The sequence below is a fragment of the Copadichromis virginalis genome, linkage group LG6 (assembly GCF_057382275.1).
Source record: "Copadichromis virginalis isolate Kocher_CV1m ecotype Utaka linkage group LG6, C_Virginalis_male_GT1.1, whole genome shotgun sequence".
Classification (NCBI taxonomy): Eukaryota; Metazoa; Chordata; class Actinopteri; order Cichliformes; family Cichlidae; genus Copadichromis; species Copadichromis virginalis.
In genome coordinates this window covers 43566589-43587088 of record NC_140623.1, presented here as the reverse complement: position 1 = coordinate 43587088, position 20500 = coordinate 43566589, and the positions used below count along the sequence as shown (strand labels likewise).

Below are 20500 nucleotides of genomic sequence, written 5' to 3'. Positions count from 1 at the left end.
TTAAAAATATATGTATACGTTTTAAGTATAACACGTCATCTTGTTTGTGTGTCTTGACGACGTGTAAACGCCCATCTTCACAGAACTACATTACTCATGATTCCAATCTGCGGCGTTTCCGGGTAGGTAGTGAGACAGCCATATTTGATTCGATTATGCTGTTCTGGCTGCGACGGGCAGTTTAGCCACTCCATCAGAAAAAACGGTGTTTTTTCTTCACTGCGAGGCCAGTTACAGATTAATCCGCGACGACCTGCAGCTGAATCCACCGCAGTGACGGTTCTGAGCCTGTAGTCAACGATGAATCCTGAATAGTAAGTGTCAGTTTGATGTCGGCTGTGACCGTTCCGGCGGAGTTGGAAGATTAGCCGAGGAGCTATGCTAAGCTAAGCTAATGAAAGCGCAAGCTAGCCGGGCGGACTGAAGATGACCGTCCACTGCTTTGTCTCTCAGTTCCGTTAACGGGCTGTGAACGCAGCGTAGACCGAGTGACAGCGCTCAGATATAACACCAAAGGGCCGCCTAATGGCACGGTTGTCCGGGCTCCGTGCGCCTGAACCGGCGGATTTTTCGATTTCGCTAACAGTTTGTCAGAGACGCTAGCCACTAGCATGCTAACAGCAGCTACGTAGCTTAACGGTCAGGGTGTGTTATTGACCCACAGGCTCGGCTCACTCGGTTCGATTCCAGTGTCAGGCCCGGGGTTCGGGTTTCAGCTCCGTCAGTGAACCCGAACCGGGCTGGGTGTGACGTATGCGCCGCAAACGGGAAGTCTGCCCGTTATTGGGTAATATGTTGTTACTTCATTGCAGTTGACACCAACGAACAGCTGATCCATCAGATAATCGATTAACCAATCGGGCGTTTAGCCCCCACGGTGTACTTTAACCAGAATCCACAGTACTTTGATCGTTTAGTCAAGTCAAAGGGCTGCTGAACATTATCACACATTAAGATACACAAAGCCTGTTTACTTAAAGTATGAACAGGAGTTTCAGCGTTCCTGCTGTGTTCATGTGTGTGTGAGGTACAGGACACACACACACAGGCTTCGTTCATCCTGTGTTACTGCAGCTGAAACATCATCATTGTCGCTTCTGTGTATATATACAGCTTATAACTTAATAACAGACTTCTGCTGTCAGCATATCAAATATTTGAGTAACAAATAAAGTCAAAACAGAACAATTAAATATTCTGTGTTATAGCAGGTAATGTAGTAATAATGGGAGATTATTAACAGAATAATATGAGTATTAATGTTGATGACTGATTATGATTATGATGTCACTCCTTGTTTTTAATCAAAGTCAACATCTGACTCGTTATCGTTAATTGAACAAAGTCTGTTCAGACACGTTCTTCCAAACTGTGTCACTAAAGTGTCTGCAGGTAAAAACACCTGTTAGTCCCGAGGAACACCTTATCTTGCCTCAAGTGCTTTCCTGTGTGTGTGTGTGTGTGTGTGTGTGTGTGTGAAGCCCCGCCCACAGTAAAAGTCCAGCACGGAAGCAGCTGTGTGTTGTTGGACTTGTTTTCTTTAAAGGAGCATGCACACCAAACACACACTCATAAAGACCGGCAGCAGTGTGACGCGTGTGTGTAATGATGTTTTCTGTCTTCACAGTGACTATTTATTCAAACTGCTCCTGATCGGGGACTCTGGGGTTGGAAAGTCGTGTCTCCTGCTCCGGTTTGCAGTGAGTGTTTCTGACACAATGTTGTCATGGTAAACTGCATTTTGTAGCACAGATTCACCTGTGTGTGTGTGTGTGTGTGTGTGTGTGTGTGTGTGTGTGTGTGTGTGTGTGTGAGAGCAGGATGACACGTACACAGAGAGCTACATCAGCACCATTGGCGTGGATTTCAAGATCAGGACTATCGAGCTGGACGGGAAGACCATAAAGCTGCAGATTGTAAGCACACGATTGGTCACACGCGGTGATGATGTCACTCTGCTCTGACTGACGCTCTGCTTTTCCTCCTCAGTGGGACACGGCGGGTCAGGAGCGCTTTCGCACCATCACGTCCAGTTACTACAGAGGAGCTCACGGCATCATTGTGGTTTACGATGTGACGGACCAGGTGAGTGCCGACGGCGCTCAAAGCGTGACGTGTGTGGTGTGCAGCAGGGCTCAACGTGGCTGATGACCTGGGACAGCTGCTCACGGTGTCGGTACCTGACAGCAGCCCTAAAACTCAGCATGCACTCACTCACTTTAAAGCTTGTTATGTTTTCTGATACACGGTTATAAGATCTACATATTAATCTGTGGCAGTCAGCACCGCCGCCTCACAACAGGAAGGCTCCAGCTGGTGCTTCCTGCGTGGATTCTGTGTTTGTTCTCCGGCTCCCTCCCGCAGTCCAAACACATGATAAAAACAGTCTGAAGGCTCGGTGGTAATAACAGAAGCTCAACTAGCGGCGCTGATGAAGGAAATACAAACAGTTCGATTCTGACCCGTAACATCTGCTCAGATGCAGGAAGTGCTCATCAGCAGCATGTTTTCCATAAGCTGCTGATGGTTTCAGCGACAGAGACGTCTGTGAGTCTCCAACAGGTCCAGTCAGTCATTGATGAGCAGGGTGGGGGGGGGCACCCTGAACGAGGGATGAGCTGCTTCTCACATGTCCAGCTTACCAAAATAAAAGCCTTGTTCAGAAGCTAACTGAGGGCCAGGATCTAGATGTTTTATGTCGTTTTTGCACTTCCTGCTCACTTGTCTTGATATTGATTATTTTTGTTAATTTCATCTGTTCCGTAGTGGAAAATGGCCAGTGCTCTTATTTTGAAAGTTCAGTCTTCAGACCCTTCCCATCTCGTGTTCATTGGCCAGTAGATGTTCAGCTTCGCTCGCTGCTCAAACACAGCGACTGAAGAGCAGCGAGAAAACCGGCCGGACAAGTTCAGACACACAATGCAGCCTGACACAGGAACACGCCCTGCAGCAGCCTCGCTGAGCGAGCAGCCGACCTGACGTGTTTCTGTTCTGTTGGACGGCTCCCATCATGCGGGACAGACCCAATGTTAAACTTGCTGTTTAATGTCAGACACACAGATTCACAAAGGTGTGCAGGGAGGAGGAGGATTGGTTCCTGCCTGCACCGTATGTACAGGAGCATGCACGCACTCTGAACACACGCAGGAAGTGAGGTGGGGTCAGGGAGGGGCTGTCTGTTGGGTATTTGGCATAATTGTGTATGAAACTGTGAAATGAGTGGAGTAAACACCGCCCCCTGCAGGCGGCTGTCGGCAGTGTGAAAAGCTCTGTGTTCACGTCTCTGTCCTCAGGAGTCCTTCAACAACGTCAAACAGTGGCTACAGGAGATCGACCGCTACGCCAGCGAGAACGTCAACAAGCTGCTAGTAGGCAACAAGTGTGACCTCACAACGAAGAAGGTCGTGGACTACACCACAGCTAAGGTAAGAGGTCACAGTCTTCCATCAGTGGGCGACAGAAGCACTCGGCGTCCGTAGGTCAGTTAGGATAGAAGGGACTGTTCTGGGGTCAGCCATCAGCACGCTGTCGCCACGTGTCAGGAAGTAGAAAACATGAGTAAGTGGATGCAGATGCAGAGTCAGCACAAGAGGAGGAAGCTGCTGCGCTGACACTCGCTGTGCCATCAGGCCTGTGCTGAGAGTTCCTCCACCTTTGACCTCTGATAATGAAGATTATGGAGTTATATTTATGTCAAAGGCGGCGCGTGACGGAGAAAAAACACGGATCCTCCTCGCAGTTACACTCCACACACGTGACACACGTCATCCCCTGGGTAAACCCGGCCGTTTGTCACTACTTTGGATTTGACCTCTTTGACCTCCACATTTCACCTTGTTTGTTGTCACCGTTTTCAGCACAAACGGTTCCTTTGGACACACGGAGTCAGCACAACTGATCTAAGGTCAGGCTGGAAACATCAAATCAGAGCAGGAAAAAGTTATATTTTACTGTAACAACCACAAACATTAACGAATCATTTTCATAACTTGAAGTACAAATAGAAATTGTACATTTTAAAACCCATACACACGTTTTGTAAACAACAGTTTGTTGCTATTTACTTAAAACTGCAGCCGAGGCGTTTTTCCAAACTATTTACAGAACAATCAGCTGTTCTGCATCAAAGTCACACAAATGATTTTTAATTTTTACTTTCTGTCCGTTGTAAGATAAAGGAGAACGTCACAGCCTGATACCTGCAGGCCTGAGGGTGACATTCAGCATTGTTCTGACACACAACAGAACTACACACTCCAAACACGCCAAATCGCTCACATCTTAAAACTCTCTTTCGCTCGCTCCTTCTCGCCGCTGTCACTCTTAAAACTTCCCAGTCTTCCTAAACAACCAAGCGCCATGTTGCCATATCATTGATTTAAATTGGTTTTTATTTTTCCACAAATAGGAAAGCGTGGAGTTGTTTGGCTTTTGCTTTTGCTTGAAAGCAGCGAGCGCTCTCGACCGCCGTCCTTAGAAGACGCTGTTTTTACCGTTTCTTCCCTCCGCAAACACGACGATGGTGTTGGAAATGCTGAGCTGGCAGCAGATCACTTACTCCAGGAACCAGACGATTCATCTGTTTTTTGATTGGCACAGAAACAGTATCAAGTATAGCTTTGGTCCAAACAGACAGACAACAGCACGTACGCGCTTCAGACGGCGCCTGCACCTGTACACGGCTCTGCAGCATGAGAGCGACCCACTTCAGCTCTCGGTGGTCCCACTCGTGGCTGCTGAGCTCTACACCTGTGACTCATGAATCTGTGTCTGATGAATTGAACTGTTTGCGGGTTTTGCGACTTCCTGAGAACGCGTCAGTTTAAAAGCCGCAGTAACCCGTGTTCCAGCTGTGCGACGGGCAAATGGGGTCTGAGGGGACTGAGTCACTGCGGGAGCCTCTGCTGGACGTCAGAGGAACTGCAGCTGTTTTTCAAATCAAATCACTTTTATTGTCACATCACATGTGCAGGTACATTGGTACAGCACATGTGAGTGAAATTCTTGTGTGCGAGCTTCACAAGCAACAGAGTTGTGCAAAATACAAGAATGGCTACATCTGAAACTAATAAATATATGTACAATATATAATAGTATATGCATTTCTGGATGTGTATACTAAATATTTTTCTGTGTGTGTGTGTGTGTGTGTGTGTGTGTGTGTGTGTGTGTGTGTGTGTGTGTGTGTGTGTGTGTGTACACATATTTTACAAATAAACAATAAATAAAATATATAAAAATATGTGTTTGATGTGAAGCGATCCACTCACAGTGTGCCCCTCCTCCCTCTGTAGGAGTTTGCAGATAACCTGGGGATCCCCTTCTTGGAGACGAGCGCCAAGAGCGCCACCAACGTGGAGCAGGCCTTCATGACCATGGCGGCCGAGATCAAGAAGCGGATGGGCCCGGGCGCCACGGCCGGCGCCGCCGAGAAGTCCAACGTCAAGATCCAGAGCAAGCCAGTCAACACCTCGTCTGGGGGCTGCTGCTGAGGCCCGAAACCGCCACACGCCGAACCCGCCCCTCCCCCGAGTCTCAATGTAACCATGGCAACCACAGAGTGTGAGAGAGAGAGAGAGAATGAGACAGCACGAGTGAGAGAGAGACTGAGTGGTTTGTAATTGTGTGTGCAGCTCCACCAGGCCCCACCCCTTTGTCAAAGACCCCGCCCTCGCCCCCACCCACACCGGGCTTTCTTCTAATTTCCTAAAAGTAAAGCGACGTGTCCCATTTTTAACAGTGAAGCCCCGCCCCCGTCTCCTCTCACAGCTCGAGTTATTCGGCCCGCCCAGTGAAGCACATGCTTAAACCAGCATCATGCATGCCCCGCCCCCGCCCCGCCCCCACTGATCCAACTTCACAGGGCCGCCCTGAAAATGCCGTGCCTTCAGGCCGCAGACCCTCGTCACATTCTTGCCTTCGGCGCTCTCGTGTTGTTGGCTGAGAACTCCACCCCCCCCCTAACATTCCTGTACGCGCCCATAAGCATGTGCTGCATCTGGACGGGTTCCTTCGCCCATGTTTCTCCACCTACAGCACAACCACGCCCGGAGAAGAGCCCTGCTGAAGAAGAAGCTCCAAACTGTACATATTTATACATACATGTATGATCTGCAGAGTAGAGCAGCGGCGGCGACGCGCTGCACGTAGAAATCTCAGCACGTGATTTGTGGCTGCGGACGTGACGTTTTTGTGGCACAAATTCAAATATTAAACCATGAAGGAGATCTTTGATAACTGCTCGTGCTCCTGTCTTTCTTTACTTCCTGTCAGACCTCACACCTGGGCACGCCCAGCGCTCACTTTATTAGGCTTCAGGCCGCTTAAGCTAAACCAGAAACAAATGAAGGTAAAACCACCTTAATGTCATTCAACGTTGTCATGGTAACTGGTGCTGCACATGTGACCTGCACTGGAGCAGGCTAGAGGGCAGCACCTGGTTACCAATCAGATCTCAAGCTTCCTGTGCGAGCAGACGGAGGGTCTGAAGTTAGCTCGAGTGTCAGAAACCACACGTACGTATCGTACGCAGGCTCCCGCGACCCTCAGTGTTACACTACACAACATAAATGTCGCACATAAACTACAGTTTTTATTAAAGGGTCATAAACAGGAAGTTCCTGTCGAAATAAAGTGTCACACGTAATGCTTTAATAATGCTTCCTGTTCATAAAATGTCTGGCAAGACGTACCTCAGGCCCTGCACGAGGGTAGAGACGGGAGCAGGCACCACAGGCTGAACCTGGTCTGCTGGTCCTGTGGGTACAGCCGTGCACACCGCTCGCAGAGTCAGAAGAACATCCGGCAAACCTCAGCGTGCCATCACTGAGCGAGGCGACAGCGCCTCCAACAGGACGGGCGCTCGATGCCCCAAACCTCTGCTACAGAGGAGTCTGCGTGTACGAACACTGGGGGACGAGAGGAGGAGCACATCCAGGTGCTGCTGCAGGTTCCCTCCAAATCCGTACGTCCCCACAGCCAAACGGCTGCAAGACGGTGAAAACATTTAAGTTGCAGCAAAGTAAAAACTCTTTCTGCTTTTTAAGTTTTTCTTAAAGATGGAATAGAAAGTAATCTTCCTCCACAAAGACCTTAAACTCTGAGCTCTAAAGGCTTCTGTGGCACTCTCAGACCTCCGTACCTCAGCTCTGTCCTGTTCCTGGTCTTTATTACACTCTAGTTGAAGGTTTTGAATTTTGTGTCACTTCCTGTCTCTGATTATTTCAAACACAGAAAATGCAAAATCCATAAAAAGATGAAGACAGGACAACCAGGACCAGGTGATCCAGGTGAGCGCTCAGCCTCCAGTGATGATCCTGAGCTGATAACCAATCACTGATCAGTCCTCGTATATCGTCGACTGGATGATTAGAAACGATCAGCTGTGATTTCAGAGATTTTAAAAAGTTCTGCCCACTCTGAGGGTCAGTCAGCTGGTGCAGGTGCAGCAGGAGGGGAGGAGTCAGAGAGCAGGTGGGGTTACCATGGTAACCGAGTTCCCTCAGCTGAGGACGAACAAACTTTTACACAAACCTGGCTTCTGTAAAGAAAAAACTAAAAGGATTTTTTGGATAAACTACAAATATTCTTGAATGTTCAGTCTTAGAGCTGTTGACACTTCTGCGGGGTTGGCAACAGTACAGACGTCCTGCACAGCAGCCTTTAAATAACCGTTACTCTGCCTCAGTTTGTTTATCCGCAGCTTTATGAACAAACATAATGTGACACGTACAGATTTCACAACAACTTCCACGTGAGCTTTAAATGAGCGTCCTTCCTTTAACTCTAAGCTCTCCTCTTCCTCTCCTGTCCTCTCTCATGTTTGTCCATCTCTGAGTGAACTTTGCTCTGTCTGGTCTCTCCCTGTGAAATAAGCAGCTGGACCTTTAGCTGCAACACACTGAGACAAAGTTTGTGATGTTTGTAGAAACGCCACATTTCAAATTACCTGCCACATGTTGCCTTTATGCTCGCTCCTCTTCTGCAGGGCTAGCTAGATGCTAAAGTACCCAACCCACAGACACCTGCAGAATCAGCTGAATATTATGGACACTGTCCGAGCCTTTCCAATGAAGCTCACGTGGATTTGGTCCATCCGAATATTTCAGGAACTTCAACCGTGTCTTCAGCTGAGCTCCGCTCCTGAGGAGCAGCCCAAGCTTCGCTAAAAGGAATTTGTAATTGATGTTTTTGTGTAAAACTGATGACCGAGGGGAGCTGAAGCATTTCAATATTCCTGCTAAAAGGAATTTTTACTGCACATCTCACGTGGTCAGGTGGGAAGTTTTTCATATTTCATAAAGGAAAGATGTTTGCACACACGGAAACTGTTCCCAGAGAAACCGTACGAAAGGATTTTCGGGGACTTCTTGACTGTAAGCGTTCATCTGCTCACAGCGTGCTCACGCACAGGCTGATGCTTTAGGCCACTCCCACAACCTGACAGACGCACAGACTGACCATCCGAGTGGTTTCCTTTCATTTCCAGATGACATTTGTGTTTATTCATCTCCTCAGCTCACTCACATAATAGAAACAATAAAAAAATAGAACTGAAAATGTACATCATACACCTGATACATAGATTTATATAGAATCTTTTTGTGTTTTTGTTTTTTTACATAGGTACAAATGTGAATTATATATAAAAAGACAAACTTATGAATTCACCTTATATTCTTTACACATGATTGAGGGAAACGTACATCAGGACAGGATGAAGAGGAGGCTTCAGGCACTTTCCTTTAACAAACAAAGACACTGCTTTCAGTTCACCTTCCTCGCCACAGACAGGAAAACACACGAGGGACACGTCAGCAGAGACGCAGGTCGGACAGACGGGCGATCCTGCTGAGCGGCGGCGGCGGCGGCGTGGGATCTTACAGGCTGATCGTATGTTTCACGTCACGGACGACAGCTACACGTCTTCTATAAAAATGAAGCTCATAATGAAATCGTTTATATTACAGGTCAGTTTTATAAAATAGACTTTTACTGTTTCACACCTGCTGTTCATATTTATTACTGGATGACGTCACAAGACTGTAATACTGCTCTCAGCCTACAGGTGGCACCGTTTAGATTCTGACGTCAGCCGTAAACTAAAAATAGAGTCCGCTGGACATCACCGGGTCATGATGTCAGCAGACAGTAAGAGCGTGTGGGAGGGGCCAACGTGACCCATGCACAGAGCCAACAAAGCGTCTTGGGGGACGGGAATTTTAAAAGTTTAAACAGGTCAGGGGATATGAAGGGTCGTCTTTGCACCGACATGTGACACCAGGATCATCTTCCAGCTGCATTAAAACATTATTCTGAGAGTTTTAATAGTCGAGAGCTTTTGGCCGTGAAGTGGAGAAACCGCATCGCTGCAGATGTTCTGAACAGTAGAGCGCCAGCGGATGATCTCCACGATTGGTTATTTGTTCAGATTGAAATCTCTTCTTCTGACATCGAGCGACACGTCCGCGTCACTAAACTTCAGACCAGCTGTTGTGTTCAGCGCAGTGTTCTCGTCTGCTGCTCGACGCAGAGCTTCCTGCGACCCGGGACCTTCAAGGATTCAACATTTTTACTTCGATGCATCTGGAAGGTTTTTTAAGCGAGCTGCCATCACCTGCAGCATGCAGCACGAACACCCCCACTGACAGTGCCTGGGGCGTCTGTGGGGGCGTTCCCGGACCACAGACTGCCCGCAGTGGTAGATGCACGCAGACCGCACCCGAGCGCATCGGATCCTAAATTTGCGATTAAAGGAAACTCTCAGGTGTGATCAGGACTGAGGAAGTGCTTCGCTCATCATCATTCTGTCTCTAGAAATGGTCATCATCACACTGGTCAGACCTGCTGGGTTACCTGCTCCAGTTAACCTGAAACCAGTTAAATACCCACTGTAAGGATCAGAAACCAGAGCTCCCAGCACAGTGAAACACATGTTTCACCATCAAACTGATCAAAGTCAGCCACTTGTACTGACGGCAGGAACGCTGCTCTACTCTGTTGGGCGATCGTGGCTCAAGAGTTGGGAGTTCGTCTTGTAATCAGAAGGTTGCCGGTTCGAGCCCCGGCTCGGACAGTCTCGGTCGTTGTGTCCTTGGGCAAGACACTTCACTCGTTGCCTACTGGTGTTGGCCAGAAGGGCTGATGGCGCAATATGGCAGCCTCGCCTCTGTCAGTCTGCCCCAGGGCAGCTGTGGCTACAACTGTAGCCTCCACCAGTGTGTGAATGGGTGGATGACTGGGTGTGTAAAGCGCTTTGGGGTCCCTAGAGGGGACTAGTAAAAGCGCTATACAAATACAGGCCATTTACCATTTGAAGCAGCTTCGGTAACAACCAATGAGAGTGAAGAACAGTGCTGATTGGCTGGCTGTGGACTAGGAAATACACTAGAGCAGGGTTGGGCAACCTCGGCCTCCGGGTCGTGTACGGCTGGCGAGACCAAAGCAATGAAATGTTTGTATTTTACATACGCACGAATAAATCGAACATACACGGCTGCGTATGTCTGAGTCAAAATCAGGTGACGTACGCCATCACAGGATCGCCGCAGATGATGAAGAGTCGTGGCAGCCGTCAAGAAAGCGAAGGTGGACGCTGCGTAGTCCAGGAAATGGACTAATGACGTTTTCTTTGAAGTGAAAGGCGAGCGAGCCGATGTCCAGCGCCATTGCAGCTCGAAACGTGACGAGCGGCGAGAACAAATGCGCTCTCGACTCAACATGAACGCTCTTCGTTGGAGTTTGAGAGCTCAACGAGCGGCTTTCACGCGATCACAGACGGACGGCGAGGATATGACGCGTGCACGTTTTGTAGTGAGTGCGTCGTCACGAAGCTGAAACCTCACGAGGCTTAGTAACACGGCAGCTGTAGACTTTTGTTGGTCTCTCTTTGGTTTGTGTTAACGGTATGACCCTCAGAGAACAGGGGCTCGACCTCTGACCCCTTAGCTTTGAGTTAGGGTTTGGTCAGCTCAGCATCAGGAGCACCGTGTTCGCTGATTCGCTGATTCACGTGATTTTTCTGGTGGCGAACAGAAAAAAGCTTTTTTCGGCTAACAGCAGCGAGTGAAGCCGCTGACTTTGTGACGGGTGGTGCAGCGTGTGGGTGGCGCTAAAGCAACATTCATACAGACACACCCACGCGTCCGGCCGCTTGGACACATGAGTGTAAAAATATAACGTCTGCGTAAACGTACTGATCATGTAAGACTCATACAGAAGCTTCTGCACGTCGAGATGCAGCTGGAGTTATGAAGACCGACAACGACGACAAAACGACAACAACGTAGAAATCACAGGGACCTCCAACGCCCCGCTTCCTGCTGCGAGTCCTAGCTGTCACTGTGGAAGGGGCGGGGCCTGCAACGCCTTAGCCCACAGCTTTGTGTTTCCCGCCGCAGCAGCGGCAGGCCACGCCGCAGCGGTAGCACGCCCTGAGGGGGGCGTAGCAGCACATGCAGGGAGCCAGCAGCGACAGGCCCACCAGCGCCGTCCAGCGCAGGCAGAAACGCTCGTCGGTGGTGTCGCAGGAGCACGGGTCTGAGTAATCCCCCTCTGGATCGGACATGCAGTGGTACAGAAGGCTGTCCGCGCACCACATGAAGGTCACGCGCCGGATGCACGTCTGAATGGGGTCGGGCGCCTCGTGGCAGCGGCCCCGCCCGTTGTCCTCTTGATCGAACATGTCCTGACAGTAAACGCAGCGCGAGCGCTCTGCGTCCTCCTTCCGCAGTTTGCCTTTGAGCTCCGGGGCTCGCGGCTGCACCGTCAGCACCGCCCTGTGGCCGCCGCCCATCTCCAGGCAGCTGGGTTTTCTGTCGCAGCTCAGAGGATACGGGTAGGCGTAGTCGCGTTTGGCCGGCTCGCTCTTGGTAAAGTGCACGCAAGTGTCCGGGTTGTGGAGCTGGGCGAGTTTGTCGCGTGAGGAGTTGGCGTGGCGGTAGTCCTCGTAGCCGGTGAGCCAGGTCCGCTCGCGGGGGTTGATGCGTACAACCTCCTCGTCCTCCAACTGGAAGCTGACGTGACGAGGAAACATATGCACCGCCTGCAGGAGGAGGTGGAGCGTGTTTAAAGGCGGCGTAGGATAAAGCGGTGTTTGTCTGTCACATCAGCAGCACAGTCGCTTTATCATTCTGACCAATTAGAAACGAGACTCTCGCTCTTACCGTACTCACCTGGTCCAGGAAGTAGTGCTCAGTGGGCCGATGCTGCTCATACAAATGTCCCAGGATGCAGTGGTGCCGGCGGGGTTCACAGAAGGTGGGCGGGGTGAGCGTGCGCATCGCTGGCTCTCTCTTCTGGGACGAGTTGGACGAGCTGTCGGTGGCAGTCTGGAGGAGAAAAGGAGAAAAGGTGTTTCCAGAGGAGGCGCTATGCAGCCTGATTAGCGAGGGAAAGTTTCCTGAATCACCATAGTAACTGTAGCATAGTAACACATCACCTGGACAGGAGCAGGTTAAGTTCAAAGGAGCACAGCGTTTTCATTCTTATCATTCTCGGCATGTCTTATATCTTCAGTTCAATTCAGATTTATTTATATATATCATCAAATCACAGCATGAGTTAATGACTCAGTGCAGAGAGGTCTGTTAACACACGGAGAGAAGAAGAAACACCCAGTGCACCTGTTGCAGCATAACTAAGGGAGGATCCAGGGTCACCTGGTCCAGCCCTAACTATATGCTTTAGCAAAAAGGAAAGTTTGAAGCCTGATCTTGAAAGTAGAGATAGTAGAGATTCTGGATTTAACAGGAAGCCAAAACAGGAGAAATCTGCTCTCTCTTTCTAGTCCCTGTCAGGACTCTTGCTGCAGCATTTTGGATCAGCTGAAGGCTTTTCAGGGAGTTTTTAGGACATCCTGATAATAATGAATTACAGTTGTCCAGCCTGGAAGTAATAAATGCATGAACTAGATTTTCATGTCCACTGCAGCATATACGTTCCATCCATCTGTAGGACAGGAAGCACTGTGACAGCTGGTGTTGGTCTACATGTCCACTGTCCTGCGAGCGCCTCCCAGTCGAGCTCTTTCCAAGAACTATTTTCCTTAAAAACACACCCATCCTCCGAACTGAAACGATCTGCAGCCACGCTCCTTCCTCTGAGGTCAGCGTTGTAAACCGGCTGCTCACTGACGGATTACTGAATCGTCTCTGGCATCCTGCAGAAACAATACGCCGCTTTCTTTAAAGATGGACAGACGGGACAGAAAGGTCAGGACCTGCAGAGAGTAACTGAAACCTCCGGGAATCAAAGCATGCACACCTCACACCTGTGTTACTGACAGAGCTCCAAGACTGGAAGCCCTCCTCGGTTTTGTTTATACCTGCATGAACTCGAGAGCTCGAGTCCACGGTGTCCACGCAGGTTTGCCTTTCAGCTCCTGGAGCAGGCAGGAGGGGTTTATGGGTGTTTGGCTGCTCTGAGCCTGGTTCTGCCGGAGCTTTCCTGTAAACGGGAGTTCTTCCTTCCCACCATCACCAGATTGCTTGTGCTGTATCTGTGACTAATCCAAACAGGATGGGGACATGTTCCTGGCCATAAACAGGAAACCCACCCCCTCCCGTCCATCACACTTTGCGAGGACATGCGTGTCCTCCCAGTCAGACAAAAATAAATATACCAGCTCCAGTGACTCCTCCACAGATCCTGCCACCATCACAGTGAAGGGCTGGAGGGTCACGTGACTCACCGTGAAGACGTCATCGTCGCCGAGCTCGGCCTCGTTCTGCAGCGTGGACGAGGACGTGGTCGACCCTGGAGTGAGACAGCAGAGAAGCTGATGAGCTACAACGTGAATGCAGATGGAGGCAGAGCTCAAGCTATCGCCACCTACCTTCGGTTAGGTCCTCCAAGGCCTTCCTCACGCCGCGATCAAACGCGCGGGCATCGGCCGGGCTCTGGAAAGTCAGGCCACACTTCTTGTTGTCCACCTTCCAGTGGTGGAAAGTGGGCGTGGCCTTCGTGTAGACTAGATCCTTCTTTAAGAAGCACTCAAGAATCACCTGATGGTTTCAAAGACATCGGACAAAGAAGACAACAGCGTTATCGAGAAAGATGTCATGGCAGCAACGAGAAACACCGACAGCGTCAAAAGCGTCCTCTGACCTCAACGACTGAATCTAATAATGGAAAAAACTACTTTGGGTTCAAAGGAAAGGACCTCCACGTTCACAAATATTTTCTATCACTCCCTTAAACTGAAGCCAAACTCATCATCAAACCTTTGAGATACTGAAATCTTACAAAAGAACAATTTCTCCCATATTCCATAGTTTATCTCCCGAAAACCTTTCTGAAAATATGATGGAGGTGCAGCTGAGACGGTGGTCCGATTCCTTGGACCCGTTAGTCTGCTTGCATGTCAATCCCGCTTATTGGTTCTTGCACTTGTGCTACAATCAGCTGATTTCAGAGGAAAATAGGGGCGGTCTGCGTGGACGTGGACACTACTTTGATTTTTATTGGACTAAAGGACGAGATAATGAAGAAACAACCGCATTATGCTGCTAACACAAGCACCTGCACAGACAGCATGCTAGTGCTAAGCTAGCCGAGAGCCCAGAGTGATGTTAAAGCTGAACTTCAACAGTCTACCTGTTCATGTTTCTACAGTAGAATCACCATGACGACCGTGCTGGTTTCCATCTTTGCTTTGTGTTCATACCTAAACACTAAGAGAACGATCACGCGTGTCATTAGCAACTACCAACCTGTATATTTTATTTATTGTTTACTCTATTTAATATGTAAAATACACACACACACGTAGAAAAACATATTTAGTACACACATCCAGTAATGCATACACTCTTATATTGTACATATATTTATTACCATCCTTATATTTTGCTTGTTTTATGTTATTGTATTTTTTGCACACCTCTGTCGCTTGTGAAGCTCGCACACAAGAATTTCACTCGCATGTGCTGTACCGTGTAGCTGCACACGTGATGTGACAATAAAGGTGATTTGATTTAGCGCAGAGCAGCGTGTTGGTGTGTGGGGCTGTGACCTCATGTTGTTAAACTGTGATGATGACACAACGAGTTTCAGCACATTTTATGGAGAAATGCAGAAGTAATGAAGTAAAATACTGAGTTACTTTGAAGTACTCTGAGTAATTAATGACATTTCTTTGAGTAATGAGCCAACACTGAGGGAAATCCCTCCAACATGCACAAGCATGTGACCCACAGCAGAAAGTCTTTGATACGCTGCCGAGTCTCAAACAGGAGCCTGAGACATCTGCAGCGTGTCTCATATATCAGAGCGAAGCTGTGAATGCTCACGTTATATTATTAATAATAATAACAGAGTAAGCGGTATTTGTCTCCAGAGTCAGGGTCATGTGACGCCGTCCTCTGCAGGAGCTGAGTCCTGGTGCTGAGGGTGCGTGCCGAGGCTCGGGGCTCACCTGCTTGTCTTTAAGACGTTCTCCGTGGATCAGGAACGTGTTACGTCCCAGCAGCTCGGTCGGCAGCAGTCTGCACACGCCCACTCTGCTCAGGCAGCCGTCCTGCGCCAACCAGCCGCCGCTCGACTCGTCTCTGGTCATCACCACTGCTTTGACACGCACTATGTAACTATCACTGCAACAGAGAAACAGGAAGTCTGAGCTCTCCTCCTGTGAGGAGAGCCGCAGGTGGGAGATCACGTGACCAGACCGAGCACACTCATCAGGACCGCTGTCCAATCAGAATGCATAACACCGATAGCACGGTGAATGTGAGCGGTGTTGGACAGCCTCTTTTCCTCTGCAGCGACACACAGATCAGACTCTTGCAGTCAGAGCAAATTCACGGAGGCGGGGCATGAAACCTACCAGCGGCTAACCCCCCCCCCCAAAAAAAACCCCCAAAAAGCTAAAACTGAACACGGGGGCGGGATTAAGACGAAGAAAATCGAGACTCTCTCTCCTGCTTGGCTTTCTCCTACATCCTGTTTCCACGGTCACCGTGTCCCATCCGTCTCCATTGACAACAGGCTGTTGAGATCTGCTGCTGCCGACACCACACACACACACACACACACACACACACACACACAGAGGTTTTCTCTGCTTTGTGATTCAGCCTGCCTGTCAAACTGATGGTGTGTGTGTGTGTGTGTGTGTGTGTGTGTGTGTGTGTGTGTGTGTTACTGCTGGCAAAGCAGTGATGACTCATGCTCACACACACACACTGGATTTCGGTCCCTCACCGAATGATTCTCCATTTTCAGACACTTTCCCCGCTTGAAGGGACGGCGCCAGGGATGCACAACCTCATTCTGCACAGGACGTTAACCTGCAGCTGCTGTCACTGCTAACATCAACCACCGTGCAAGATGGGGTGAGGATGATCATGAGCAAGGTGGTGGGAGGAGCTTGTTAATGAAGACAGCGGGGACCACCGTCACCAAGACCACCGATCTGTCGTATCGGTGAAACAGAAACACAACTACGAGCCAAAGAACACGCAAATCAATTGATGATGTTTTTCTGGATGTTTGTTTGATGGTCTTCTTTCTCTCTCCATTAAAATGAAAGTGCCATAAAAACGAGTCTGTTTCTTACTTTGTAAGTGAACAAACTTACAAATTCAAACGCTGAGCAGCGCGACGAGGTGCCAAAGTCTTTGGCTCAGACTGTCAGGTCACAGCTGACTGAAGGCGTCAGCTCGCTGTTGGCTGGTTTGGAGCATCAGTTGATAAAAAAACAGTCCCTCACTTTGGTGAAACGGGGAAGAATCTCAGAGCTAAACAGCAGGACTGAAGGTTTGAGCATGACACTATCACAGACAAGAGGACAGCACTCTATCGGAGGATCAATACATCAAGCTTTCCTGATAGCCTCGACTGATAGCGACCCACATCTGCACATCAAGCTGGCATCTACACCACCCAGAACCAGGAAGGTACACACCTTCGTGTCTTCTGTTTGCCGTCAAACACGTTTCCACTGACTGAGCCCAAAGTAGCCCAGATGAGACCCGAACGAGCCGACTGTCGTCCCTGAGAACGTCGCTGATCATCGAACATCAGGGTGCAATCAGGAAACGTCCTGTCAGAAGAAGGCTGTGTGGTCATGACCTCAGAGTAGGTCTCCAAGGAGACACGGCCCGTGCCAACATTTCAGAGCAAAGGCTGGAGAAAGGTCAAAGGTCATCATTAGTAACACACGAGTATTTTTATTTCACACCACTTTGCTGCCTGTCTGCACTCTTCACCTGTCTCAGGTAAACCACGGCCATCACAGGTGACCCCGCCCACCAGCCACACTTCCAGACCCACTACCAGCCTCGTCCTCTGGGCCACTCGGACTGTTAACAGAACCGCAGGCCGACATCTTCACTGAAGTAACAATAACACGCCTGACTGAGTGTGACGTGGTTAACTGTCAACAGGGGTTTTAATCTGAAAGTGCTCTGCCTGCACCTGCCCAACTTCCTGTTTTATGGACATGGTCAGAGCTGCCGTCCTCTCTTCATCATCATCATCATCATCATCACAGCTTTCCTTTCTAATGTTACCAAGTTATTAACAACTTTTTCAAACTCCATCTCGTCTACGTCACATGATGATGTTAGCAGGAGGAGACTCAACCCTCGCCGTGCGAGGCTAAATCACTGACGCTTGATTACTTGCTGTGGCTAGCTGTGTCTCCATACCAAGCTCGGCTACTACCTGATCAGGTGAAATAAGAGCAGCTTTCAGCAACAACAGCAGACTGCAGTAAAAGTAATAATTACACGTATTACTTGACAGGCGAGGAGCTTTGTGGCCGCGCTGTCTGAAAGATGCTTTACTTTTATATGTTTTTGTTTATGTCCATCTGACTTGCTTTCCAGCAAGTTCAGGTCCACCCCAGTGTCGGCTCCCAGTTGGCTTCCCTGATAAACCTCCCGAACATCCTCAGCACGATTCAAACCAAAGAGCCAAGCTGGGTTTGTCTCAGCTGGGTTCAAACAGCAGTGGTTTGTTTGTACTATGAAACACTGCAGATGGTTCTGGAGGGATTACAGGAAGTTACTACTCGCTCTAAACACCAAAAGAGGCAGAGCCTGTTTGTTCCAGCAGAAACTCGTTCCCTCACTCTTCACCTTCCAGTCAGCTCCATCAGCTAGCATCAAACTGAAAGCTGCTATGTGGTTGGACGACTACCAAGATGAAGGATTTAGGAGCTTGTGAATGATCGAGGAGGCGTAATGAGCACAGACACAGTCAGAATACGAGCGCCGGACATCCTTCAGCCTTCTGTTTCATATTCAGGGTCTGACTGTTCTCCATCAGGTGGGTGGATGTGGCACCTGATTGGTCAAAGCCGTGAGCGTTATGCTGTTCTTTTGTCTCAGAGGAAAATGAGTGGCTCTCTTATTTTGAAAATCTGATTGTTACCCAGCTTGCTCCAGCTCTTTCCTCACCGGCTGGACGGACAGCAGGACACTGTTGTAGCAGAACTCAGTCCCAGCTAGCTTCTCGTTCCTGCTGGACTGCAGTCCAGGATCAGTTGTGGAGGGTCACTCTGGGTCTACCAGCTGCAGGAGACGCCGATGCCCGACAGCGGGGCCACAGACTGATTACAGGGTGAGTTTACTGCATTACAGCGAAGCAGCGCTTATCTTGCTGCCACGCTGTAATGCTTGCTTCATGGCACTGCGGTGGTGTCGGCCAACAGACAGTTTACAGTCCTCCAAAACCCCCAACAGCGTGTAGCTGGGCTGTGCGCAATGCGAATGTTGATTGGCTACAAGTGGCGGGGAAAGGAGGTAGAGAAGCACGAAAACCATGAAAAACAGCACGCCAAGCTCAGACCTGCAGACTCTGCAGCTCATTGGATGACGGGACACCGAGGTGGACACCGCCCCCACCTGGCAGCACAGCTGCTCGACCTGTACGGATCAGCACAAAACTTGCGTTAAGGCAGTAAATGAATCACAGGGCTGTAAAAGGGACCAATCACATTTGGCTCCGCCCTCCAAAAGGTCAAAAGTCAGACCAATTGGAGCAGCAGAGTTGTGCTGCACCTGTGAGCACAAACCATTAGCTCGTGACGGTTTTATCAAATATGAGCCCCCCACCACACACAAACACCACCCTGATGTTGGGCACACTGTGGGTGGCTCACAGTGATCCTGTGTGTGTGTGTGCGCGCGCGTGTGTGTGAAATCAGCGAGCCTCGGAGTCACACTGAGCCACCCTGCGCCTGCCCAGATGAGGCTGAGCACGTGCAGCCTCTGAGGATGACTCATGTGATGATGGAGGAGCTGCTGAGCTCCTGCAGGAGGTTCACGTTCAGCTCCCTCTGAGGAGGAGGACGAAGATGAGCCCGTTTGTTCTCGTGGGTACTCACTCGTCCGGGCGCGTGTCCTCGCTCATGTTTCCCATTTCACCTCCGGTCATAAGGAGCTCCCACCGCGGCAGCGCGCGCGGTGCTCATGTTTCCTCAGCAGGAGCAGCGCCCGGTCCTCCCCCGCTCCCTCCGCGCCTCCTCGGCGTTAATCCCGGTGAGTGTTCCCCCCCAACACCTCCTCCTCCCAGTCCTCAATCAGTGGAGCTCATCCAGTCTCCTTCACCTCCTCCACCTCCGCCTTTTTTGCCTCCTCCGTCACCTCCTCCCCCACCGGAGCGGGCTGGAATGCGGTGACCGAAAATGGAGCGCTGGTGTCGGTGCGGATGGCCCCGGACGAGCCCCATCTCCTCATTTCTCCATGTTGGATTCAGAGTCAGACGGAGAGGAGCGGGAGGGGGCGGGGGAGGGGTGACGTCAGACCCGAAGGACTGCAGAGTCACGTGGCGTCACCGTATAATAATAATAATAATAATCGTTTAGATGTTTTATGTGTTTAACGGTCTGTTTCAGTTCTTTCCTTGTTTTAAATGCAGATATTTCATTTTAAAAGCTGAGTTACTCTTCAAAATAAGAGCCCCAGTCTGCTTCCAGCCTGTAGGCACATTAATAGAAGTCTGTGCTCCAGTCCCACCAGGTGGCCGAACTGTGCAACTGCAGCGTTGTGTGTGTTAATGAGGTTTAATCTGGAGCTGATTAATGAAGCAAGCGCTGAAGCGCCAAACCTGCAGTTCCTCTGACGTCCAGCAGAGGCAGCAGTGAGTCGGTCCTCATAGACTCCATGTTAAAACAAACATGTTTACAGCCTGATACTCAAACTGTTTCGTCTCTGTAAAACATTTCTACCTTCATAACACCTAAGGATGTTTTTACAACTCACCCGTTTCTATTATTAGGGGCGTGGCTTCTTTGACTCACAGGTGAATGGTGACACAGGCGGCTGTCTGCTGGCTTCACCTGAGCTGGACCGTGTTTGTGGTGTTGGAGCATTTTTAAAGACACCATGTGACCAATAACATGGCTGCTGTGAGGTTACTGTGCTAACAGAGCGTCCGGGGAGGCGGAGCTCCAGTTTGGGTACTCAGAGATTTGGGTGGATGAATCCACAGTTTTCACAGTTCCAGGAACATATTTCTGGGCTAACAGGCAGCTGTGTGATCTTTGCAGCACATT

At 49.7% G+C, this 20500-nt stretch overlaps 2 protein-coding genes across 6 annotated transcripts; one reads left to right on the top strand and one right to left on the bottom strand.

Moving 5' to 3' along the window:
• The first annotated feature begins 110 nt into the window (after positions 1-110).
• Positions 111-6237, top strand: LOC146708620 (ras-related protein Rab-1A). Its single transcript, XM_085460616.1, has 6 exons — positions 111-314; positions 1628-1700; positions 1821-1916; positions 1990-2085; positions 3294-3425; positions 5295-6237. Exons 1-6 carry the CDS (start codon positions 301-303, stop codon positions 5490-5492), a joined length of 609 nt encoding a protein of 202 aa, XP_085316742.1. The 5' UTR covers positions 111-300; the 3' UTR covers positions 5493-6237.
• A 2230-nt stretch (positions 6238-8467) lies between these two features.
• spred2a (sprouty related EVH1 domain containing 2a) lies at positions 8468-19726 on the bottom strand. Of its 5 annotated transcripts, XM_085460583.1 has the most exons (7): positions 19331-19367; positions 16904-17124; positions 15416-15590; positions 13835-14003; positions 13691-13755; positions 12165-12329; positions 8468-12043 (listed from the first exon to the last, which is right to left on the bottom strand). In XM_085460583.1, exons 2-7 carry the CDS (start codon positions 17065-17067, stop codon positions 11369-11371), a joined length of 1413 nt encoding a protein of 470 aa, XP_085316709.1. In that variant the 5' UTR covers positions 17068-17124; positions 19331-19367; the 3' UTR covers positions 8468-11368. The 5 variants fall into 5 exon arrangements, with proteins under 5 accessions (XP_085316709.1, XP_085316711.1, XP_085316712.1 ...); XM_085460585.1 differs by lacking the exon at positions 16904-17124 and having other exon boundaries at positions 19331-19726; XM_085460586.1 differs by lacking the exon at positions 16904-17124 and having other exon boundaries at positions 12174-12329; positions 19331-19726.
• Positions 19727-20500: the final 774 nt, after the last annotated feature.

Coding starts and splice junctions, on each gene's coding strand:
- spred2a (XM_085460583.1), bottom strand. CDS start 17,067: ATGACCACACAGCCTTCTTCTGACAGGACGTTTCCTGATTGCACCCTG. Junction 15,591..16,903: donor GGCAAACAGAAGACACGAAG/GTGTGTACCTTC, acceptor TCTCTGTTGCAG/TGATAGTTACATAGTGCGTG. Junction 13,756..13,834: donor CTTGGAGGACCTAACCGAAG/GTAGGTGGCGAT, acceptor GTCTCACTCCAG/GGTCGACCACGTCCTCGTCC.
- LOC146708620 (XM_085460616.1), top strand. Junction 1,701..1,820: donor GTCTCCTGCTCCGGTTTGCA/GTGAGTGTTTCT, acceptor GTGTGAGAGCAG/GATGACACGTACACAGAGAG. Junction 2,086..3,293: donor TTTACGATGTGACGGACCAG/GTGAGTGCCGAC, acceptor CTCTGTCCTCAG/GAGTCCTTCAACAACGTCAA.